Raw genomic sequence first — 26,647 nt, forward strand, 5'->3', positions numbered from 1 at the left:
TTTCTCCATTTTAAGAGAATGAGAGATTAAATGACCTGTAGACAACTTCATAAAATTATATTCAAAAAATAACCATATTTCAAACTTAGGTGTTTGAAAATGCATAGATTAGAAATTCATAGGAATTATGAAACAATATACATATACCTTTGACAGATAAGTCTGTCAGAGTGATGGCTTCATCTTTTGACAGTCATTCTATTTGCATGCAGTGTGATTCCCAGATTAGACTATGCTGCAAATATCATATTTTAAAGACTCTAACACTGCATTCATCCTACTCAGACATATATCATGCCTATGCAACTCTTACAGTGATCAGCTAGGTTGACTATGTAAGGGTCTGTATATCTTGAAAATCATGGCAGGCTTATGCTCTGTAATTGTTTTATTCTAGATTAAATTCAGCCACTTCCTTTATTTTGAAATACAGTCATAACTTAATCCATATAAATATATATATATGTATTCTTCACTTGAAGGTACATTTCTTTGTAACAACAGCTATGCAAATTCATTGTGTGTAGGTGCCAAGGTTTTGTTTAGAAGGGGGGCTGCAGGAGTGGCCTCTGTGATAACGGTCCATGTTTCCTGTGCTGGAAACAACCCATTTGAGTCAGCTCCAACCAACGTCCTGCAGGGTACAGATGAGCCACTCACTCAAGATGGTGGTACATTTGTAGAAACATATTTAAGAAAGAGTAGAAAACTGCCCAGCAGAGAGAGGAGACCTTAGCGGTATCAAAGGTCATTGAAGTAGGAGAGCTAAGAGATGCTCTGGACATTGCAACAGAGAGGAGCTGTAGGAGCTGTAGCCCCTGGAGAAAATGATGGTGGAGCAGGTATTTGCCAGTAGTCCATGGAGATGACCATGCCAGAGGAGACATCTGCACTGAATCCCATGGAAGACTCCATACTGCAACATGTGGACATGCCCTGAAAGAACTGCAGCCCATTAAGTGCCCACACAGCAGTAGGGTCTAGGAAGAAACCATGACCCACGGAGAGGAGCCTATGCAGGAGCAATCTTACCCTACATCACAGGAAGAGGACCCACACTGAAGCAGGGGAATACTATGAGAAGGAAGGATTAGCTGAGAAGAGCTGGTGCAAACAACAACCCCCCTTTCCAGCTCTGTCTGCACTTCTCAGGGTAAAATGAGGAGGCAGAAAACTTTGAAATAGAGACGTGAAGTTGAGCCTGGGAAGAAGTGAGGTGTAGTTTTAGGTTTTGTTTCTGCTTCTCACTGTCTCAAAATCTATTTCTAGTTACAATAACTTAAATTATTATTTAACCCAAGTCAAGTCTGTTTTGCCTGTGACAGTAAATGGTAAGTGATCTCTCTATCCTTATCAGTCTAGGAGCTTTGGCACCTTATTTTCTTTCCTTGTCATATAGGAGGAGGGAGAAAATGGCTGGGTGGTCATGGCAGAGTCAGGCAAGGTCAGCAACTAAGGTGATTCAAAGAACCAATTTAAAAATTAAATATATTTGTGTGTGTGTATGTATTTCCCTAGACATACCTGGATTTATTTTTTTCTACTTTTTTCTCCTGGATTTTTTCAGCTTTACCTATGCTGCAATAGAGTTTGCAAGAAAATACACTTCAAAACTTTCTCAGGTTGTCTAATACTTTTAGGAAAAAAATAAGCACTTTATAATTATAGCCTATAACTTTTTCATATCTAATATGGAATGTGGATATTGAAACTTTCCTATCTTCTACATTTTTCATTGCTTTTTCATTTACAGAATTCACTCAAGAAAAAGCAACAAAAAATATATGCTCTATATGAATCAATTTCAATACACATGATTTCCTTTGACATTACCATATTTTTGAAAGGGTAAAATGAATGTACATAACTGAAAATTGATCTTTTCTCTCAGATGGATTCCCAATATGTGCAGTAATAGCAATTATGGTTAGAAATAGAAACTTTTTTGGGTGATTTTTTCTTTGCTATGACTGATAAGCATCATTGATAATTGTTCTTCTTGCATGCTCAGTTAAGGCCATCTCATCCTGTCAAAAAGGGAGCAAAAAGCATTTTGAGTCTTTACACAGGAGGATATTTAACTTGTTGGTGCTTCTACTTGTATCTAATAGAAAGCTGTAATCAGACGGTCCTAGAGTTTTATCTGGTTTTACTGATCTTTTCTCTCTATTTTCATAAAAGATAGGATTAGGGGGGAAATCAGGAAAATCAACCAATTTTCAACACAAAGGCACCACAGCTTATACAAAGGCAGAGAACAATATGGTGCTACTCTAAGCAAATAAGCAATTATTCATCAGAACTGGCCAGATTGCACAGAAGACATGAGACGTGACAGCGATATAATTATCTGTGATTTGATTCGGAAGAACAGTAGGATTCATCTTACCTAACTTGAGATGTCTTTGTGAAAGCTAGCTGTCTGTGCACTTATTACAGTCAATGAAAACGTGGTGAATATTCAGAGCAATCTGCAGAGCTGTTCAGCTGATTTTGAATTGGACATCTGCATTTCCTTAGTGAGTCTAAACTTCACTCACTGGGTCTTCATGGACTATTTTTAAGTAAGCCAGAAAGTGGTATCTCCTCCCCAGAATTCTCTCTGTATAGATGTAGCATATATTTGTATAACAAACATCAGTGTATGTATTAAGAGCCTCAGATGAGCTGGATGCTTGTTTGTACCTCTGTGGGATTTCTCTACACTCGAGTATTTTTACCTATTGCTAACCAGTTCAAGGAGTGTTGAGCAAGGTAAGTAGTTTCTTGAAAGAAGCTAAACTAATATAAACTTCAAAAAATTAATGTGGCTTATGCTCAAGATGCAGATAGGTAAATCTAACAGCAGGAGGAGAGGGAGATACCCACTTTATTCTGCAAAGTACAGCATCTGTGATTACAGACCCTTGGGAAAATTTCAGTGTCTGTAACACTTCAGGGACCTCCAGGCCTTGAGATTCAAGTTTATTTTAAGGAAGAGTGACTGAATTGAACACTTTTAAATAGAAAGTAGTTAAAAAGATAAATTAGAGATGAAGAGAAATGAATAAGACCTACAAGAATGTTGCAGAGGAATTTCACTTCCAAAGTGCTAAGCTCTCTGAGAACATTCCGCTGACAGTCATATTTCTGATCCCTTATGTTAGAAAATCCTATCAACTGATATCATAGTATGCTCTTGCATCAAGGGTGTTCTAGCAACAGAGACTATCCTAAAAACTGGGACTGTGAAATTATTATATTCAATTTCAGGAAAAGGAACTATGTAAAAGTGAGAACCAGAAGAAACTAACAAGCATATTAAGGGTTATTAAACAAATAATGTTAAAAGCCCAGGTAAAATGTGTGCTACAGCTGAAGAACACAAAGTGGTCCAAAGCTCCTGATTGGATTAAGAAGGAAACTTAAGTCTGTCACAGGAAAAAGTTGTCATTTTAAGAAATGGAAAGCTTTTCCATGTGGAAATAACAGAGAAGTCCTTTAAACATGTTAATTCAAATGTTAGCAGGAAATTCAAAAAGCTAAAACAAAAACTGGAAAATGCCTTGTAAAGACCACTCTAACTTGCAAAAAACTCTTCACACCTATCAAACCCAGAAGTCAGGTAGGGAATTGTTGGCATTGCTTGATGGTCAAAGTGTAAAATGGGCACTCAGATGGGGTAAGGCCATAGCAAGAGAAGCTCAGTGAGTCCTTTGCATTTCCAGTGAGAAATGCCAGAAGGACCTCACAAAAGGGAAGAGTGAAGAGGTTTCAGATAAGCTTCAGTGTAAAGAAAAGTTCTAGAAGGAAAAAGCCTCATACAGCTGAATTCAATTGTCAATTGCAACTCAGGAAAGAACACTTTGAACAACCACTGACAGTTCTCTGAAGTCGTTGTCTCAACATCACAGTGTAGAATAGGAAAAAAACTAACTCTGGGCATGATTATGAAGAGTACAGGACACAAGACAGAGGGAATGATTTCTCTTCTACGTAAAACCCAGGTGGGCTCACATATTGGGTACTGTGCACAGTTCTGGACCTTGCATCACAGGGAGCATGTAGTAGAGTTAGAGAAGCTACAGAGAGTAACAAATATTATATTAATTGAATAACCTTGTAAGGAGATATTTTAAATCGATGAAACTATTCCCTCTGAAAAGGAGTCAACTGAAGGGAGTGTAATTAAGGTTTAGAAAACTATTGCAGTGGTAGATAAACTTAAATGGAAAACTTCTTCCCCAAATTCTGTAATAAAATAATTGGAGGGACATGATAAAAATAAGCAGAGGAACATTTGGAAGAAATCAAACTATTTTCTTTCACAGGAAGCAGAGAATCCCTAGAACTTAATGTCCCAAAAGACTGGGGAGGCAGCTGATCTCCAAGCAGGTTCAGAAAAATTAGGCAAGTCAAGGACAACAGGTCCATAAATGAATGATAAATGAACCTGTCAGGGGAGTACAGTTTATCATGTCTGATTAGACAGTTCTGCTTGCTGGGAGGATGTGTGGTACAGAGATGGCAGAAAATGGCAAAGTTCATATGATTTTGTTTAAGTGGCTTACTCTGCACTACCACTATAGGCAGAATACTGGACCAGATGGAACACTGGTCTGATGCAGTATGTTCCTGCCCTGTATGATTGTCTAAATATTAGGTTTATTTTAATTATTTTTCTCCTGTCCTTGTGTTAATAGTATAAAATTTCCATGCAAAATATTATTATCATTTTGAACTTCTTTTGAATTGAAATACGTTGGATAAAACCAATGTTCTGAAATACGGACACAAGTTTTCCCAGTTCATTGCTCAAGATATTGTATATATATTTAATCTACCAAAACAAAAAGCTTTGTAAAGTTAAAAATTAAACAATGTGGATACATGATTATATCAACCAAAAAAAAAAATAGAAAAAATAGTCCAATAATTTTACTCATTAGAAAAATACAAATTATTTATAGTGTTGTTAAACATAAAATGGAAATAATCTGGAGCATTCATCTCAAACTCTTAATATAAATTTCGTACTTTTATATGGCATCAATACTATTGAGATTTAACCCAAAGTAAGAATGCACTTCAAACTCCCATGTGAATGGAAAAGTCCATAAGCTAGCAAATCACAGAGTTTAAAGTGCTACTGTAAACTTAGCAAGGGAAATCTGGGCCACTTAGTGTCTTAATAGTAGCTGTAATTATATCAGATGGTTGCACTCATGATAAATGAATGGAAATTAATGGAAACAGGACTCTTTAAGGCATCTTTCTTTTGTGCTGCAATATATATATTTGAATTCTTTTCTTATCTCTTTCTTTTCAACTCCATCAAATTCAAGTTTTAAATCTCTGTTTGGTTCTACTTTCTACAAGGCAGTGACTTTCCCCTAGGATCCAGTTTTCTCACAAATATCAGGATGCTCCCTTTCACTTCCTTAAGTGGTGTTTAAGGCCACTACCTTTTCCTGCTTCAAGTCTTCCCCTACAGTTAATCACTTCATAGTTTGGTACAAAGAAATCAAGCAGCAAATGGCACTTTGGACTTTACGCAATCGGTATTTACAGGAAATTAGACTTAATAATGCACCATATACAAGTATTTTAAAGACAAATCTGTATAAAGCTTAAGTGTATTCCTGATAGATTCCTTGCCCCCTGCCATTTCCTCACAGTGGATTAGCATGAGTTATTTATGTTGAGAATTAGTCCACTTTATAATTACCTTTTTGATACAAAACAAAACTTCACTTAAATAAAAATATCTGTATCATTACAATTTTTTTTGCCTTAAATTTCTTCTATAGAAATAAATTTCAAAGTATTGTTAGAAATCATTTTCAATTTCTAATCAGCATTTCCAAGAAGGACTAATGAAAAATAGTCTTTTCTGTAGAAAAAGATAAAAAACCCCACTAACTTCTAAAATACACTTCTAGATTTTGTTTTAAGAAACAGTGTTGAACTTACACATTATTTGGAAAAATAATGGATTTTCACTTTTGTTATTAATTTGCTAAAATGTGTTCCCTTATAATTGTTTCAAGCGATGAATTGTGACTTTGGAGATGATATAATAAGACATGTAGAAAGTTGGGCTTTCTTAGGCAGAATAACCTCACTTCCAAAGACAGATGTCAGTATGGACCCACACATTTGGAGAAGGGAACAGTATGCCTTGAGCAAAGTGCTATGCTTTTCTAGGTCACTTGCTAGAGTCCAGATTTCAGAACAATTCCCTGCTAGCAGAACCAGTGAACTGTGCCATGCCAGGTGGACTCTAATAGACAGTCATTTTCTTCCTAGTACTAACAAGATTTACTACACCATGACATTCAGAGAACAGGACATACAGAGAAGAAATAATAAATTATTGTGCTTTAATAAATGTAGTGGATCTTGTATAGCATTGTTTGAACTAAGGATTCTTAAGGAAATCTACCCTTAAAAGAGCTGCATACCTAGAAATCTCAATATTCTTTCGCTTTTTTACCTTTACCAAAGCAATTTTTAAATTGATTTGCTATGATAAGAAAATCAATAAGGGCTTATATGTACTGTAAAAAATAATTTACTAAAAATAAAGCCATAAAATGATCATTCTGATCTCCTGTCAGAAGTCTGTATATTGCATTCATTTACAGCTCCATGGAAGTTAATACTTGTATTTATTTGCCTAAAGGATATCTTTTAGAGACACATCAACTCTTTATTTTAAAACATAAGGGGTTGGAAATCTTTTGACAGTTTTACAGTGACTGACTCCCTGTAGTAAAGTTGGAACTTATCTCTTACTGGATATATCTGGATTTGGGGAATCAAGTGGTCATTTTTGTACTGACTTTCTCCAGGAGTTAAATACTCAATATGTAATATTCTTGTGAAAGTATCTGTTCACTGCCATTATCTCTCCCTCTCTCCATTTTTTTTGGTGATAACCTAAACCTAGGAACACTCATACAGCCATCAAGAGTTATGGAACTTCTTATAGCAAAGAACTCACACTGATTATTTCTTTTAATAGTTAGAAACAGATCTGTACTCTATGAATTTGTCTAATAATTTTAACCTGTATATGTTATTTATGTTTTCAGTGGTATCATGTGAAAATTAAATACATGATGTAATGCTTTTGAAAAAAAATTCTGTCATAAAAATTCTGTTAAGTGTTATTTTTCTTAGATTTTACTTACTGTAAAGTATTCTAGCTAGTACCTAAATCATGTTATAGGCTACATTTTTTGACATCCTTTGCAATAAACAGATCCTAGAACTTGGCACAATGTTTCAGTTTCCCCTAACCATAAAAAGAGAAATAATTACCTGTCTAAGTGTAAGTCATAGTTCCCCTCCCTGAAGACTTAAGGGTAGCATTAGCAATTTTTTCCATAGCATTGCAATGGGAGTTCATGTTGATAGCTTGTCCATTATAATTTTTAAATCTTTTCCAAGGTCATTGCCTGTTAACAATACATAAACTCAAAGGATTCCTTGTTAGCTCAAATCAAGAAAAGTGTATGCTTCACAGAAAGAAAACCAAACTCAGAATAAAAAATGCCTACTGAAAGGGACCCATGCTGCTTTACTGTTAGGAGATGAGATATGAGAAAACTCAAAAGATATTTGTCTGAGAACAAAGTGTGTCAGAGTGGTGAAGAGTTGATAAAAACTCTATACAAATGATTACAATTGTGTCGTTTCTTTTTTGTTAAATCATTTAATTTCTTTACACGGGAGATTATTGAAGCTGTCTGCATTATAAAATATGAGCTGCGAAGGTGAACATTGGTATACTGTATAGCGTGAGTACTGGGCACCATCTACAGTTGTAATGATGGGCAAGCAATAAGCAGAGAACCCCAATTAAATTTAATAAGGGGCACCTTTTTTTTTTCTTTTTGTGACAGTGGAACAAACAAACCCCTCTAGAAGAGGAAGAACCTGACAAGATTAAGCCTTAGAAGCAGTTCTTCTGTCCTTCTCTTTCCTTGTGTATGGGTGGCAGTAGCCCTGGTTTGACTGAAGCTGCTTTTGGGTGGAACAAACTAGAAAACAGGAAGGGAAAAGATGGAGGGCAATGATGGCTGCAAGAAAACCTAGGAAATACATCTCTGTTTGAACAGGTTACTTGCTCTGATAGGCCAGAGAGAAAGTTTTACGCCCTATGAATACCCAGGTGTGGTGAGTTCGCTTTATCTAGCTGCCAGATGCCCACCCAATCATCAATTGTGATACTCCTATATATCAACAAATTTGCATTTTGGAAGAACTAAAATGACTCATCTTTGTGAATACTATTTTTGTAATTTTCATTTTCCTTAGTTATTTGAAGGCAGTTTTCCTTTGAATAACTGATCAGATCACTTCTAGGTGAGAAAAGATTAAAAGATTTCTCATTAGGTTGGGAACTGAGCATCAGAGGTAACCAATAAAATATTTTGCTCCTACTGTACTGGAGAAGAGAGACAATATTTCTAGGACTGTGAGTTCCTGCAATTGTTGCTCTTATTTGGCAACTGTCTGGTTAGAGGTCATAGTTAAGATTCAATCTCCCATTATATAAAGAAAGACAAAATAGAAATAGCATTGGTGTTTAGGTGAGCTTATCTTCAGAGAGTCAGGGTAGCTGGGAATTTTCTGTAAAGCCAACTACTCCCAGCTGTCAAGCTGTAAAATCAGTCTCTGGCAGGATGTAAAATAGGCAGGACTCGGTAACAACTGTGTTGCAACTTTAGTTTGTCGTCTCATGTTCTTGTTCCTTAGACTACAAACTACAGCATTTGGTGGTAGTGTGGGAGCTCATCAACTTTGTTATAAATTTATTTGTGGCATTTTTAACATAGTTGTCTCTGTGAACTGAAACAATTTCCTTGAATTAAGAGCAATGCAGACCAGCACTTCTCTGGTAACAGTGTACTTTAGTTTTTTGTAGGTCTAATGTTTAACTTTTAACTGCAGCACATCAAAATATACTGGAAAGTGATAGGTGTGTTTTCTTTCCTAAAGAATGTCTGGGGTTTATGTTACCAAAAAAATACTTATAGTAAGTAGTTTTGTAAAATTTTACAAGGAAAATAGATTTCATGGAAGATAATAAAAAGGTTTTGCATTAAGTTTGCAACTTGATATGACTGCGACTTAGCTATTTTGATGATTTTGGTATTTTTTGAACTTTAACTTTTGAATCATAATCAGATAAAAATTTGATCTCTTAGTTGATAATTTATAATTATAATTTATAATTATTGATAATTTATTCTGCTAATGAGCAGATCTGTAAAACAAAAGTCATAGACATGGATCCAAGTGAATACAAATTAAGAAGACTAGACAAGTTACCGAAATAGAAAAAAAGTCAGAGAGTTGGAACTGCGAATTGAGATTTTTTTTTATAAGCAAAAAAACCACTTATGCCTGTCAACAACAAATGTAATTAATATAGCAAAAGACTACTTCTATAACAGGGTTTTTGGCAGTCTGTAGGACTATCTCCATCTTCCTGTGGGATGTATAATTCAAATAGTTTACGTAATGCTCACTAATAAATCATCCTATATCCATCCAGCTGGAGAGCTTATAGGAAAATAAGTTGTTTTCTCACAATTCCCCATTGATATCTGAATTTACATTCTGTCAAAAGCAACAGTAGTACCTGCAGGAAATCTGAGTGCCCTTGGATATCCTTAAAGAATTAAACCTTCTAAAGTTACAGTAGTGTGAGAATAAATTTAAAATACTGGATTTAGCTAGACTATTTGGGTTGCATTTGCAAAATACAACTCCTTTGGGATAGAGGTAAAAACTAGGTTTCTGTGCTCAAGGGCAAACCCACATTTTTTACACTGACAATTGCACTAACTAAACCCTCACGTAATTCTGGAAAAATATTCACTTGCTGCTACTTTGCATGGTTTGAATGTGATGCTTTTTACACTAATTTTATCAGAGGAAGATTTTATTATGTGAACACGTAAACATTTCTAAATGTTTCTATTTGCAATATTATGTATTACTTGATAATGAGAAAACATTTAGCAGGAAATACTGATAAAAGGATTGTGTGCATTGGTTTATATGAGTAATTCTTTATTTTGTCTAAAATTACCTAACTAATGTGGGGATTTTTTTCACTGTAATAGACCCTACTGTAAAAAATTAAACAGAATAATTGTATAAATTTTGTATCAAAAACACGCTTTAAAATTTTAAAACAGGAATAACATACTTACAGCTGAATGACTCCTTATATAAAGTATATTTGCATTTCTGCAAGATTAATGAGTAGGAACAAGTATAGTTTCAAGAATGAGTATGAGTTGTAATCAAAGTATCTCTCTATAAAAAAAATGCCTCAAATCAGAGATTTCGGTTCATCAGACAATAAGAGAAGTCCAACATCTTTTTTAATCTCCAGATTCAGTCTCGCACTTGCTATTGAGATGAGTAAGTAATGTGTTTTAAAGCTGTATAGTCAATGTATTATTATTTCTCTCCTCAGGAATGCGAATCTACTCCCTGCATTAACGGAGGTTCTTGTCAAGATGCAGTCAATGCCTTTGTTTGTACTTGCCTGAGTGGGTACACTGGCAGGTTTTGTGAAGTCGATGTTGATGTTTGCAATGAGCCTACATTAAACTCAGTTCTGTGTTACAATGGAGGTGTATGTGTTGATGGACCTGGAAGAACTTTTCATTGCAGGTTAGTATGAATACTGTCATATAATTGCCTTAATTATAATGGATTGATTTTCTAATATTTCAGGGCAGTACGGATACTATGTGCAGTACATGAACTCAAATGGCTTTGGTGCTCAGTCTAGTTCTCAAAAATATTGTTATCTTAAATCATTCACTGTTTAACATGAGACACTTTTACCAGAAAACTTATCTTCTAATGCTTTTCAGAATTATATGTGGAAGCTTCTAACATAAACTGACCCTAAAACATTTAAAATTATTATATTTATGGATATGTATGTACTCGTGTTTTTTACTCAAAAAGAAAATTATTTCGAATCAAATTTAGATGACAGATAGTTTTTATATTATGTGCACACATACATGTATCCAAAGCAACTTCCTATCATCCATCATCATCATTCTCTGTCTAAGACTTTTGACTACATACATATAATGTTGTAGCTTATATACTTGTCATATAGGTTTAAAATTAAGCTACTCTATAAACTGTGGGCATCATTCTCTCCTATTTCAACTCAATTATTATCTAAGTCCCTGTTCAATTGCTACATTTGTAGAAAGATGAAATACTAAGAACGTATTTTATGAACATGCTTAATAGTGAAGCATAAATATCTTCTTATATCCAACCATGTGCTCAAAGTCTCTCTGGATAGTACCCCTTTCCTCTATTGAGTCAACTGCAGCAGTCAGCTTGGTGTCATCTGCAAACTTACTGAGAGTGCACTTGATCCCACTATCTATATAATTGATGAAGATATTAAATAATGTTTATCTGATGATAAGTCAAAAATATTATGGTTTAGCTTAAATCTCTAAATACATGCTAATGTAATTCACACTATCTTACTTTTACAGTGCTACCTGCACAAAGACCTTTTCTGTGGCTATAATTTCTGATAATTTTTTAGACCCTTATTGTTGGATCACCAGTCTGAAAATTCAATCCTGTGCATTCTCCTATTTCTTCTTTCCTGGCTTATGTTCACTCTAGCCTCCTTTCTTCAAGCTTTAGATGCTGTGGAATCCTTTTTCTTTCACAAGTGAGATTGTTTATACTTCTCCTCTCTGCTGTTTGGGAGCTTGTTCCAAACACTGTGAAGGGACTTACCTTGCACTTGCTTCTGAGCTCAGCATTGACCATCAAGAGGAGTTCATGGAACTAGAGACAGGGAATTTGAAAGCAATTATAATCAGGATTTTGAGTGTTGCCAAGATCACAAAGGTTGTTGTGAATGTTGTAAGACTATAATAAGGTAGGTTGATGTACAATATGGTTATGATCCTGTAAAAAGAAATGCCATACTTGATACAAGTTTCTTCTTTTGATGGGGTCTGGGGAAAGGGCTTTTTCCAGCTGATTTCTTCTTCTGTGTTGATATGCTTCAAAAGACAGACATAACTCCCTTTCCTATCCTTCAGCAGCTGCTACCATTCCAAGTAATGTGTGTACAAGTGGAAGTAAAAAACAGAAAAAGATCATAAAGTCAGCTTTGCTCCAGTACTGTGAATGTTACGTTATGAACCCTACTTCTTTTGTACCCTTCCTTCCATGTGCTTTAAGCAGTCTGAACATTCTCATGTATGGACTGCAGAGCAGGACTGATGCGAAGGATGGAAAAGTGGAATTGAAAAACAAGGAAGAGAGAAATACCTCCTACTCTAGGAAAACAGCACAAACATCCAAATGAATAACGAGCCTTAATGCCTCTTACACACTGTGGAACAGGCAGCAAAAGGACATTAATCCGCTGTTGTATAGAGTCTCTTTGGTTTGGGGATATGGCCTGGGATGTTTCTATTATTGTGAATGGTAAATCAGGAAATAGGAAGTAATGAAAATTGTCCAGTAATGGGCAAGTGTCAGGCTGCCTTAACTGTGAGCAGCACTACCAGCTTCATCTATAATGTATGTGATATTTTACCCAGTAGTACAATGAATGGTTCAACTTTCCTTGAATTATGTGTGAATCAATTACATGAACAACCCTACAGGCTTCTTCCTGAAATGAATATGAAAAATACCCTTTGGGATAGTCCTTGAATTGTGTGTTATCTGAAATATCTTTCTGCCATCAAACCCTTGGTTTAAAATTAAAACAACTCATTGGAAACGAGAGGGGTGCTGGGAGTTGTAATTCAGTTCTATCCTGGGCAGACTGCCACTGAATCAGGGCTTCAGGAAACAGATTACCATCTGAAAGGATGCTCACCTACTTTCCTTTGTATTTCAGTTTTCTTAATTAAAGGTACTGGCTGCCACAACAATAAACACTATATAAATCATCAAATTAATAATAAAGATAGCATTGAGCTCAGGAGGGCTTTCAGAAGATAATTCAACCCAATCAACATATGGTTGATATAGTAAATATGTAACAGGAACTGCGAAGCATTTTCTTATATTTTCCAAGTATTTTGAGGAAGAGAAACTGTTCACATAAAATACTCTGATCTTTTCCATTGTATTTAGTCCACAGTTGGTTCATCCCCACTTTTGCATCTTTTGGTCCCAGACTATTCAGTATGTTTGCTTGGGATTTCAAAAAGTAAACATAATTAAAAATATTCCTCCCTCCCCAGTCATGCTTGCATTGGTCTTTATCAAATGTGCATTTCAGATATTTCCTGCTGACTAGGTTCAGAAGTCACACTGTCTTGGAAGGGTTATCTGTGTAGTGCTTTCAGTCTGATCAGGTGAAAATAATGTCAACAGTCTTATGATAGACATTGCCTTAGATAAATTCTTGAATATTATAACTTCATTGTACCTTTTCAGCACATCATAGCACATTTAGGTTTTGTAATGTTTTTATTAGGGGGAAATTTAATGTAATTTTTTCTTTTGCAATCTACTTTGAGTAATATTTTTTCAGAATTTAAATGTATTTAGTGGTATAAGATAAGTTGTGGGCCTTAGAGATGTGTAGGGTCACAAGTATGTTTGATCCTATCCTTTGATTCACAAAGTGGGACTGGTGCTTTTTGAATCCACTTTTTGGATTTTATTTGATTACATTATTTGTTTCAGAACTGAAGCTGTTTTGGCATCATCCTTATGAGATTAGGTTATAATCACAAGACAACTCCATGGTCTTGATTTTTGTATTCTAAAGGCAAGTAAGAGTGAATATTTGATCAACAGCATAACTGATCAAAAAATGCCAGGATTTTTTTTCTTTCAGCTCAAGAGATGTTAGTAAGAAAAAATTCTAAAATAGGAATACGTTGTTCTACATTTCCTCCAAATAAAGTGCAATTATTTTAAAACATGTATTATGATATCTACCTATCTATTCTTGCATTCTATTGGCAAGGAAGCAAAGTTTAGATTTTAGAGTATCTTGTTTCCAGTACCCTTGTATTTTAATTTGCTTGATCTGTTTGAGGAAGGTGTCTCACTGGAGTAGCAGGCCTCATAACTAGCTAGGGCCTCTGCAGGGATTCAGGAAAGGGATTAAAATAATTCAAGTATGGAGATCTATATGAGTACAAAACTGGAGTCTCAAAGACATATTACTCTGTGGCTCTGGTATGCAGACTACACATAGGATAAGAAAGGATAATGTTGATGGTTTGTCTTAGAGCACGTATAAAGTAAACAATATACTGCTAGTACAAACCAGACAACTGTGGGGGACCATAGAAGTGCAGTCTTGTAGGGCAACCTAGGCAACTGTACCCAAAAAATTATTTTTAAGGATCAGAGTTGTTTAGGGTTTGGTAAGTGATAGCCATATATTTAAATTACAAGCTATTGCAGATTAAAATTTAAAAAAATATATAGTTGTCTCCTGAAGAAACTACTTAACCACGGGTACAGCCACATTTTGAAACAATCGCGGTTTTCATGTTTGCATAACAAATTGTCCTTAGAAAACTGAAATAATCCAATGTGAAGCTGGCAAATGCATCAATTGGTGGGATGATGGAGTCCACCTTGAAAAACTAAGACAGAAATTTGGCCAGCATCAACAAGAGAAAACACTGTGAATGCCACTGACTATTACTGCCAAGAGTATATGTTGCATTATCATTTTCCCTATCACTTCTTGGTCAACTAGGTGAAAAAACAGAACATGATGTTATTGTATATTTAAAGTATCTTTAAACAGAAATGTCATTTATCAATACTGTACATTCAGCCCTTCATCCCAGAGGGAGTAGAACTATTCTTCAAAGCTGTTCATGTCAACTGCACCTCCAGGCAACAATCAAAGGCTTTCCTGTATTTCAAAAAGCTTAACATGGGGATCATTTACACAGCTGTGTGCCCCCATCAACTCAAAAAGTGACTTAATGGTAAAGTATCCGTTTTGAGACTCACTCAGATCTTACATGCCAGGTAACAGAAAAAACATGCTTCTGCTGTAAGATTGCTAACTGAAAAGCCTCGTTTCACTTAGATGTTGACAGACAGCTTGCAAGGTCTGACCAATGTTGCAGAGTACACATTACAGAGAGCTATGCATCTAAGTTCCTCAGAGCACTGACATAAATTTAGGAAAATAATTTTATCATATGGAAGAAACAACTTCACTTGAAAATCAGGATCTCTTAAAACTGGCAAGTCATAACAACAGGTTCTCACTTTCATATGTGCTGTGAACATGCATGGGGTACGCTCTTTCTCTGTTTTGTCTATGAAAACAGATGTTCCTTCATTTATATGTAGATAACAAAATGGTTTCTACTGATTTCATAGTTGACTGCCTAGTTCTTTATGTTTAGCGAAACATGAATATTTTGGTGTTTGCATCGTGTGTATGTATTAGGTTGTATGAAAATAAAAGATTGTATGTGCATGAACCATCTAACCCTGTATGCTACTTCCAGCAGTGGCTATAAGGGGACTGCCAGGAAATAATACAGAAAGTGCACACATATTTGTTCTCCAGTACTCTCCTATGTTCCCTCAAATAGGGTTTTTTTCTGAGCATGTTTTGTTTCATTCAGTAGAAGTCAGTGAGTCTCTAAGTATTTGCACGGTCTTCCTTTGAACATGTATAAACTTTTTCTCTGAGAAGGGGGCTTTTTCAAGGCAATCTCCAGAGATCCCTGCCCATATCAACTGTTCTGTGACAATATGGTAGAGCAAACAGACCCACAGGTCTATCCTGTTGCATGAAAAACTTACTCTCTTTTTTTAAATTTTAAGCACTGCTTCTGCCAGCTTTGTCTCATGTTGCCTAATTCTGGTATGGAAAAGAAGAATGAAAAAATTATTCCAAGCCATCCTTTCCTTGTTTTCATGGGCAACTGCACTATTTCCCCATGCTCTTTCCTTTCTAGGGTAAAAGTTTCTAGCTTTCTCAGTCCTCCTTCCTTCAGAAGCCATTACAAACTTTTGGTCATCCTTGCAGCCCTTTTTCAAAGCTTTTTATTTTCTATTTTGTCTTTGCTAACACAATGGGACAAGAAGTACACACAGTATCCAGGCTATGGGCCACTCTGTTATTTGTACGGTGGCATGTTTTCTTTCTCCTTCTCTACTCCTCCCATAACAACAGCAACTAATATTTCACTGATGCTGTGAGGAAAGGAAACACAGGTGTTTCAGTTTTATTCTTAAGCTGCCTGATAACTAAACTGTAGTTTCCATGGAGAAAGGTTATATAAAGTTAGCATACTAACATGTGCCTATACCACTCCATGTATCATTAGTTTATATATATATAAATATAAATATTTTTAAGTGATTTTACATTGCATCACACTTTTTTATTTAATTAAAATCTCATTCTTACTGGCAGGTCAATAAGAATAGGTGTTTATGTTAATGACAATTTCTAATGATTTATTCCATTTTATAATGACAAATATTTGAGTCTCGATGTGAAAGATAGTAACTGTAACACTATCAAATGAAATAGTATAATAAAAATGCTCATCATGGCCTGTATCTCTCTTATGTGACAAGCTTATAAGGGAAAAAGGAACAAGTCCATTATAGTCTTTATTTGCTAGCTGCTAATATAAAATAAAACATTAATTTAATAAACTGCATTTGCCAACTGTTAGCCCTAACATATCTCTATACTTTCAGCTATAAACTGAAATTTTAGAAATACTTTTGAGAATAATATCAAATTGATATGTTGTTCTTTTTGTATGATGTTGCACAAAAGGTAAAGGAATCTATCATGACCGTAGAGGCAACATATCCATTTTAGAGAAGTTGTGCCTGTATTAGCAAATTTACCAGCAGGTCAGCATCACAGGATTTGGAATAAGTATGGAAACCACACAAATAATGTGTCTAAAGATGTTTAATGTGTGCAATACTCCTGATGGAATACCTCTCTCCTAGAGTTTCTGGGCAAAGATAGAGAAAAATTATCATTCTGTCAGTCAATTTTGTCAATTAAATAAAAAAAGATAAATAGGAAAAATTGAAAATGGTTAGAAGCTGTAAAAGTGAAGCATGAAAAAAGGCAAGGCACTAAGAAAGCAGGACAATATCCCAAATATGATTATTTTTTTTAATAATACACTTTCTGTCTTGTCACTTTTTACTAGCGATATTTATAATGGCAGAACTCCATCTGGTTAAAATTACCCACTCTCCTTACCATTATAGAGTTCTAAAATTCAACAGTAAAGTGTAATCTGCTAGAGAATTAGCATTGTCTCCAAAAATACAGACAGCAGTCTCTGCAAATGAGGCACTAAAATCTAGTAGGAAAAAAACACACGTAAAAGCAAAACACAAATCTAATACAAATCACCCATCTGCCCACTCCCAGAATAAAATAATTTTAAATCTTGCATCTGAATAGCTATTGTCAATTGTTATATTCTATTTTTTAAGCATACCTCTTAAAAATTCATTGCTGAAAATACACAGAATGTCTCTGGGTTTGGGGTTATGTGTTTGTTTTTCTAGCTGTTTTCTGACTTTATGACACGGAAGCCAAATAAAAACAGCTAACGGGAATCATGTTCACATCCCCATTATACAAGATGCAGTGACTGAACAGGTGGGAATGTACCTGTAACAGAACATTTCATTTTTTACAGGTCATACACAGCGAATATTTAATTCAATCCTACACAAAATATGAATGCCCAAGTAAAATCCAACATCTGGAAAAATATTAAAAATTGCTTTAAGATATGAGCTGCTTATTTATTCAGTATACCATATGGAATACTACAGCATAGTACACAAGTGATTCAAACATGCATCACTTTTCATTTTTTTCTCTTCAAAACCTTATGATATTTATGGCATTCTTTTTTCTTTCTAGAATATGTGTTCTGAGTACATGTACACAAATGACACATATTGCTAACAGTGAACTTATTTTGTATTTTATAGCGATTGTTGACAAAACCAGCAATAAATCTGTCATAGAATTTACATCATTTAAAAATAAGTTTTCTATGTTTGGTTGTATTAAATTAACAGGTCATAGAGTGTGGCAGTTGAAAATGTTTAATATGTTATTGTTTAAAATCCCTTACTTACTGTTTTGCAGAGTTTAAACCTACTGACATTCTGCAAACATAAGAAATTTACTCCTTTGTGTGTTGAGTGACAGCTCTCAAGTTAAAATAAAAGGGCTGTGCTTCATATGAGAACTGCCAGCTCAGACTGCAAGACAACAGTTTACTAGAAACCTTGAGGGTATTTTTGAATAATTAAATGGATGTAGTCAGTTTTTTACAATAAAAAATCATTACAAGAAACAAAGAAATCAATGGAAAATATTATTTCTTATTTTAAGATCAATAAAGAAGTATTAGAGTTTCAGCTTGTCTGTATAAGAAAGGCTCTTTCTAAACTGCATCCACTTGTCCATAGACTTTACTATCATAAAGAATTTGAAGGACAATCTATTTCAGGCCATTGCTTAAAACAATAGAATTTCCACAGGTTTTTTTTGGTGGACTGATAGATTGAGAAATTATTGGCATTTATTGAAAAAGTTACTGTGTAGAGAAGAGAAAGACCTCAGGAAAGAGACTTAGCCACTTTTGCTTTCCAACTAAATGTAGAGGACCAACAGAACTTAGTTGATTGCAAAGCTATGAAATTAAGGAACAGAAAAATTATGTCTTTCATATAATTAATTTCTCTGACAGTGGTCTGTTGGAATGAAAATATTTCTTTTTTATTCCAAATATTAAACTACTTTGAAAAGGGTAGGAAAAACTGAAAAAAAAAAAAAAACAGCCAAAAAAGAGGAAAGAGGCTGTAGTCATCAGCAAGAGTCTCTGAGACTATACTAAAGTTTGTCCGTTTACAACTCATTCCACTTCTGAAAATGTCTTCTTCCAGTTTAGTAAATACTCTATGACATTTACTGGAAAAGTAAAAGCAATTCTTCGACTATGTTAATTTGTTTTTCATCTACAAACAGGTGTTTCCTATTTTTATTCCTTCCATTTAGTGATGTTTGATCGAAGGCTTAGAGAAGGTTAAAGGGGATTTTTATAGTACAACATTGTAAGGTGTAAACCAGTTTTCTGTCTCACTTTTACCTGCAAACTGGTAACAACTTCAATTTGTTTTGTACTACATTTTGTAAATCTCTCGACAGTTTTAAATATCTGCAGCTGGCTAGATTAAGAAATTAAGATAGGACTCTAGGCATTACATTGGCAATGCGAGCACTGAACTTATCCTAGTATGGTAAACTTTAAAAAAACCCAGTATGCTATGAAACTTGTGCAATGCCTTAGATTTATAATTTTAAATACATTCTCTAGAGAGGTCAGACTCAACCAGAGAAAAAAATGAGAAGCATCTGTTTTTCACCCTAGGTCTTGCCAGGTTTGGCAAACAAAAACAGTTTTAAATGAGCAATTAAATTTATAGATTTTTGGTGGGTAATCCCAGCAATCTAAAGATTTGTTTCCTGAAATTCTCTCAAATGGGAGGACTACAAGGATGTAGTCTACCTGGTCTAGTTGAAGGTGTCCCTGCCCACACTTGGTGGTGTTAGCTTTGCGTTTGAACTTGATAATCTGAAAAGTCTTTTTCATTACACTGCTAATAAAAGGTCTAACAATCTTATGAAACAAAGAGAGGAAATTATAATAGAACCATAGACATTCAGACTTGAAGACACCATTATAAGTCATCTATTCCAACCTCTGACTTACAGTAGGACTATTGTCATTGGATTCAGGTCATAGCTTTGTCTATACAAACCTTGAAAGTGTTCAAAAGGAACTCTATTGTGTCTCTGAAATTGTTTTCTGAATGCTCAGCTTGAACCTTCCTGCTCACAGTCTGTGATTTTTAGCCCTTCTGTCACTGTTCAAATAGAAATAATCTCCATTATCTTTGTAACATAGTTGTATGTTTTTGCATGGGCTCACTCTGCCTCAACCACAGAGTTTTGCAGTCCCCCCTACTGAGTTTCATGATGCTTCTGTGCCTTCAGCCCTCAAGTGTATCAACTCTGGATTAAAATTGTGCTATGCAGTGTGTCACCTCTCTTCCCAGACTCAGCTTTGTACTGTATGCAGATTCATGGAATACACACTTGGAGCTGTTACCAAGATTGCTGAGAAGCATTTTGACCAGTATCAATATCTGAGGTGTTCCACTCTACCAGTCATCAGCTAGACGTCAAGCCGCTGGTTACTGCCCTGTGAGCCTAACAGTCCATCTAATTTTAAGCTCACCTAATATTCTGATCATCTAGCCTAGATTTTCTCATATTCCAAATGAGAATGTTTTGGCATATAGTGTCAAAAATCTTGCTAAAGTCAAAATATATTGCCTTCATTCCCCTCATTGGTAGATCTACACTTTCCATCACAGAATACAGACCAGTTGGTCAAGCAATGTTTACTCTTCATAATTACTTGCTAAGTGCCCCTAATTAACTTTCTGTCCTTTATTTTTTTGGAAATTATCTCCAAGAGGTCATTCCCATGACCTTTCCAAGGACAGAGATGAAGCTGATTGCCCTATGGTGCCGCAGTCTTCCTTCCCACAGTTTTGTCTTAAAGTTAGACATAACATTAATCTTTTTCCTAGTTACTAACTCACCCAAGGTCACTGACATCTTTAATGTCTATGTTGTTTTAAGTACTACAACAGCCATTATACTTTCCTGACAAATTAGCAATTTTTACTATGGGTGGCTGACCACTGATACCAAAAAATAGAGAAGTACCTGTTACATTCAATAGAGAAGTACCTGTTTTCATTGATCCATTTACATTTAAACAATTAGGAAACTTCAGGTACACACTTTTCAAATATCAACAATCTTTGTAAAACGCAGTAGCAACATCCCTTATATGCCAGCAAGTAATTAATTTTTTTATAACAGCTGCACAGTTCATCTACCTGTGTCCTATTCTAAGTGGACAGCAAATGAAGGCAATCCTGATGATGATAGTAGTGTGCCTCTTAATGGAAAGGTGTATTTGGTCAGTTACTGTTTTCTTTGGATTCATGAATAATACTCCCTATAAGTTCTCATAAATGAATCCATTGTGTTATTCTGAGGTCTTACAGCCACTGCTCATTTTCCCAGGTTTTGGATGGTGCTGTTTTGTTTTATTATTTTGTTTGTCTGTCTGGGCTGGTTGGTTTTGTTAGTGTTTTTTTGGTGGATTTTTTTCTTTTAACTGATACTTATTTCATTCAAATTTAAACAAATTTGTACAGAATGAGGCTGCTCCAAGGCATTCTTCCAGAAGAAGTTATTTAGTCTTGCTGTCTCCTTCTTATTCACCTTCTCAGTCTTCTCCAGGCTGTCTCCAACAGCTAGTATGTGTAACAAGACAGATGTTGTAGAACCTAGAAAGGTTTAATTTCCCACACTATAAAACCCAGCTGGATCATCACTAAATATCTGTATAAGTGCTTTACCTGGGTAGAATAGTAAAATCACTTACATGAATTTTGTCTTGTAGTTTGGTCACAAGTGTAGCCACACCTACAGTGAAATGCCAATCTGTAGAGGAGGTCAAATAAAAACATCATATCACCTTAGTTGATTATTGCTGTTGTAATTGTTATACAGTCAAATTGAGACAAATGGAATAGTCTGTGTAATGTTTTAGTGTCTCCCAATTTACATTCTCCTTCCTGAATTTATTCTTTAGAGCTGGGTGAATAGAATACAATATATCAAGTGTATATATATATATATATATATATATATATATATATATATGTATGTATGTATGTATAAATTACGATTTGCTGCTACTGATTCTCTTTTTTCTCTTTGGTTGATGTACAGTGCAGAAACAAAAGACCTAAAAGTAAAAATCAATGCTTCCTAATTTTGAGGGCTTTTTGGTTAGTAAATTGAGTATGTCACTGACTGCTACAGAACAATAGACACCTTTAGGGATAGGATCTAAATAGCTTCTCAGATTGTGTTCTCTGTAATGGAACTTGTGTTGAAGATGACAATACCCAGTAAAATCTGTTGTTCTGAGTATTATTCTGACAGTTCATTTTGTTTTGCTTCAAGCCTCTGGATATTTTATGAGAAGCAATGACAGAATCTGCAGTGATTACATGATTTTTCACTTTGTTTTGAGGGGAATGCTGAGTTTTTCTACCTAAAATAAAAATAAAAAAAAAATAAAATAAAAAATCAATGATAATGACATAGGCAGACTTCTCAATTGCCTCATGGTGGCAAGTGTGCAAACTGAGAAACTGATGTAAAAGAAAGACAAGCCCAGACCACTAATAAGATAAGTGTAAAGGGATGCTACCAGTATGAGTCCTTTCAGAGGCCTGAAGCAGCATGTGTGGTGCACATTGCTGAGATTATTCAGAAATTGAGAGCAAAGATGAATGCATGACCTGCTTTCAAATGAGAATTGAATGCAGCTCCTGGTAGCTCAGCATGATATTTTCTTTAGACTCAGAGCCAACTGCTACAAAACAATAAAGAAAATCCTCTCCAAGCTGCATCTATCCTTCAAATAGATGAGCAACAATAGCTGGTAGGGAGTGGAAGAATCCTGCATTTGCTTTTGGTATATAATTTCAGACATCTGCTCTTCTCATGATTCCTACAGTAAAATCCTCTGATGGAAACTGGCCCCAGAAAGACTGTATATACATATTTATACATGCATACATATATGCATATTTTTATATACTACTGTGTTCTGAAATGAAAGTTTATCTGGAGAAATAAATGAATAATCCAAATTTCCAGTACTAAATACTGCTTAAACTGAGTTCAAGATACATATTTTAAGTTGTTATATTAATCCTTTTCACTGGAAGTAAAAAAGTAATGTGCCTTTACACGGAAAAAATAAATATAGTTTCTGAAACAAATGGTGAATAATGACTTCTGTACATTGCTATGAATATGTGGGCACAAAACCTGAGACACAATAGATTTCCTTGATGATCAGAAAATATATCTAGTCTTCAATTCAGGGCTCCTGAATTTTATTTTTGAAAATGTAGGCATTGATACATTAAAAAATAAGGGAATAAAGTGGAGGTAGTGCTTGTGTCAATGGTTTCTGAGTGTCACTATTTACATGTGTAATAACTTTGAAATAGCATGACATGGTGATTCCGCCCCTCTACTCTGCTCTGGTGACACCCCATCTGGAGTACTGCGTCAAGCTCCGGGGTCCCCAGCACAGGAAGGACATTGACCTGTCCCGAGGAAGCCACCAAGAATGATTAGAGGGGTGGAGCACCTCTCCTGTGAGGAATGGCTGAGAGAGTTGGGGTTGTTCAGACGGAAGAAGTGAAGGCTTAGGGCTGACCTAGTTGCAGCTTTCCAGTAACTGAAAGGAATCTACAGGAAAGATAGAGAGGGACTTTTTACAAGAGCATGCAGTGAGAGGACAAGGAGGAATAGATTTAAACTGAGTGTAAGGTTAGATCAGATATTAGGAAAAAAAATCTTTATTGTGAGGGTGATGAGGCACTGGAACAGGTTGCCCAGGCAAACTGTGGATACCACATACTTGGAAGTGTTTCAGGTCAGACTGGATGGAGCTCTGAGCAATCTGGTCTAGTGAAAGGTGCCCATGGCAGGGGGGTTGAAAGTAATGATCTTTGATGTCTCTTCCCACCGAGACCATTCTATGATTCTATGATCTATGTGGTACAAAAGAGGATGTTAAATATTTAACATTTATCATTATCATTTAATATTACCATTAGACACATGACATGCATTCAATATTTAGTTTTTAAACAGTATTCAGCCAATTTTAAAGTTTGTCAATTTCTGTTGTAATTTTCATTCATCTTTGTTTCCTGTTCAGGCTGATGTTTCCCCCAAGTAAAGTGGATCTATGTGTTTCTTTCGGAAGTTCCTATTAGTTTGACTTTGCATCTTTCATGCAAAATACTGACTAATCAAGGGGAAAAAAGCACCAATCAAGAGGACAGAGCTTCTTCAATACAGTGTTTGAAGGCTTACAAGCATTGATAGATCATATTATTGTAAAGGGTATCAAAGACTGAATTTCAGCCAAGATAAACATTAGCAAAGATTGGGTATTTCTCTGAAAGCATTTAGCATCTCTATGATTAGACCCATTCTGAACTGATCAGTTTTCTCATGCATTACACTATCATTTATTATTTATATATGTCATGAGCTTAGATTCTTTAGTCCCTGAATTTTCTAGAGGTAGCTCTTAGAAGTTGTTAAGCATAGGCCACACTCTGAACCTTGCACTTTTCAGACACACCTTAAACTGAAAGCAGAAGCACAGTAATCGGGAAGTACAATATACTGCTCTGTTTAAAGTGTAGCAGCATCAGTCTTTTGAGACTCATGTGATAAATAGAGAGAAATAAAAGCTTGCAACTAATCTAAACTTGTAAAGATATTAAGAAAATGCTACATCTCACAACCGTGGTCTGAGTTGGAAGCTAATCCAAATAAGGAGAAATATACTGGAATGGTGCTAGAATGCCATCATGACATGCAGTATAGATCCATTTTTTTCCACTCACAGAGGGAAGCACCCTGAATCCTATGATGAACCAATCCTTTCCTAGGTGTGGACTGCATCTTTTCACCTTCTTGACTCAGGAATACTAGCTGATATACTGTCAAAATTTCCACCCCTTTCCTGCCTAGCCCTTCCCCTTTATCATCACAGGAGTTAGAATAGAAGCCAGGACATGAATCACAGAATCACAGAATGGGTAAGGTTGGAAGAGACCACAGTGGGTCATCTGTTCCAACCTCTCTGCTCAAGCAGGGTTATTCTAGAGCACATTGCACAGGATTGTGCCCAGGTGGTTCTTGGATATCTCCAGTGAGGGAGACTCTACGACCCCTCTGGGAAATCTGTTTCAGTGTGTGGTCACCCACACAGCAAAGAAGTTCTTCCTTGTTTTTAGCTGGAACTTCCTGGGCATCAGTTTCTGCACATTGCCTCTTGTTTTATTGAGAAGAGCCTGACTCCATCCTCATCACCCTCCCTTCAGATACTTACAGACATTGATGAGGTCCCTTCACAGCCATCTCTTCTTAAGTCTCAATAGGTCAAGCTGCCTCAGCCTGTTCTTGTAAGAGAGATGCCCTAGTCCCTTAATCACCTTTATTGCCCTCCACTGGACCTGCTCCAGCAGCTCCACATCTCTCCTGTATTGAAGATCCCCATTGAACCTAGCCTTGAACACTTTCAAGAGTGGGGCGTTCACATCTGGGGCGTTCACATCTTCTCTGGGTAACCTGTTTCAGTGTCTCACTACCCTCTGAGTAAAGCATTTCTTCCTAACACCTAAACTAAACCTTCCCTATTACTATCTGCCCTTGTAAAAAAGTCCCTCTTTTTTTCAATAAAGAAAAAAAAATGTTAAAAATGTTCTAGTGTTTTAATCACCTTGATGCCTAAAGGGTGCTGAGAAAAAAAACTCCAGAGCAGTTAATTGAGGATGAGATAAGAAAAGGGTTTAATTCGTGCCTAGGCATAAAGATCATAAGACGCACGTGCATTCCGTGCCTGAGATGTTACAATTTATAATACTATCTGTCCAATCCCAAGTGTTTCCTCTCCTTAGCCTTTGCTCTGGTCCACCCCCAGCCCACCCCCTGGGAATTGGGTCTGGGGGCTTTTCGGGACCCCTTCTTCATCATCTTTATCTTCTTCAGAGCAAAAGAGTACACGGTCACCCAGTTCTTGACTGTTCTCTTGCAGTTCAGGCCAGCTTTAGATGTCTTCAAACAGAAGGGGCCTGCCTTGACAAAAGACTAAACATTTTCTGCTGGAATTCAGGGGATATTGATATGGGGTGCATAGAATGGGGTAAGAGGGTTGAGGAATGTATAAACTATTGTGCTAAAGGGTGAGGGAATAAGGGCTGCAGCTTTTAAAATCTATTTCTATTACTTAACTATTTATAAAGCATATAAAATTAGGAAAATAAAAAAACCCAAATGGATCTTACAGCATCAACCTCTTTAAATCTTTGTTTTAGACACACAGCAGGTGACGTGCTCTTCAGAACATCAGCCACCTGTACCTGAACTACTGTACAGATAATCTGGGAGAGTGTACTCTGCATATATATTCGTATTATATGTATGTGTTATCATGGAAATCAACATCTTCATTTAAACCAAAAAGGTTTGGGTTTAGAGATTATTTTGACTTTAATAACACATTTATTTGAAGTAGCCTTCAAAGTTGAGCAAGAGCAAAACTCTGCTGTCTTTTCTTGTTTTACAAAAACCCAGTGCATTATGGCTGAATTTCAGGACTATGGAGATCACAAGAAGTTTGTTAGGACAATTATACTAGTAAAGCCCTCTGCTGGAGAGATACATATTTGCAAAAGGAACTCGTTCTTCAGCATAATTAAACTGTCTTCTTGAATGTCACAAGCAGCAGATTTCTTTATCCCCCTAATTGTGTTGGTTGCAAATGCGATTTTTTTTTCCCCTACATTCATTGCACCTATGCTAGAAAAATGTTTGAAGTTCAGTCTCAGCCATTTTGTCTTTCTCCTTAGGAAGAAAGTTTCTCCTTAGGAAGAA

The 26,647-nt window shown here is 35.7% G+C and overlaps 1 protein-coding gene across 1 annotated transcript in view; it reads left to right on the top strand.

Annotated features, from left to right (window-relative positions):
* EYS (eyes shut homolog) overlaps positions 1 to 26,647 on the top strand; it is an 852,398-nt gene that overhangs the window by 429,687 nt on the left and 396,064 nt on the right. The window contains exon 29 of the mRNA XM_032683211.1: positions 10,481 to 10,680. Coding sequence (XP_032539102.1) covers positions 10,481 to 10,680 — 200 coding nt within the window. The remainder of the gene's footprint in view (positions 1 to 10,480; positions 10,681 to 26,647) is intronic.

Source organism: Chiroxiphia lanceolata, chromosome 3 (assembly GCF_009829145.1).
Source record: "Chiroxiphia lanceolata isolate bChiLan1 chromosome 3, bChiLan1.pri, whole genome shotgun sequence".
NCBI classification, from domain to species: domain Eukaryota; kingdom Metazoa; phylum Chordata; class Aves; order Passeriformes; family Pipridae; genus Chiroxiphia; species Chiroxiphia lanceolata.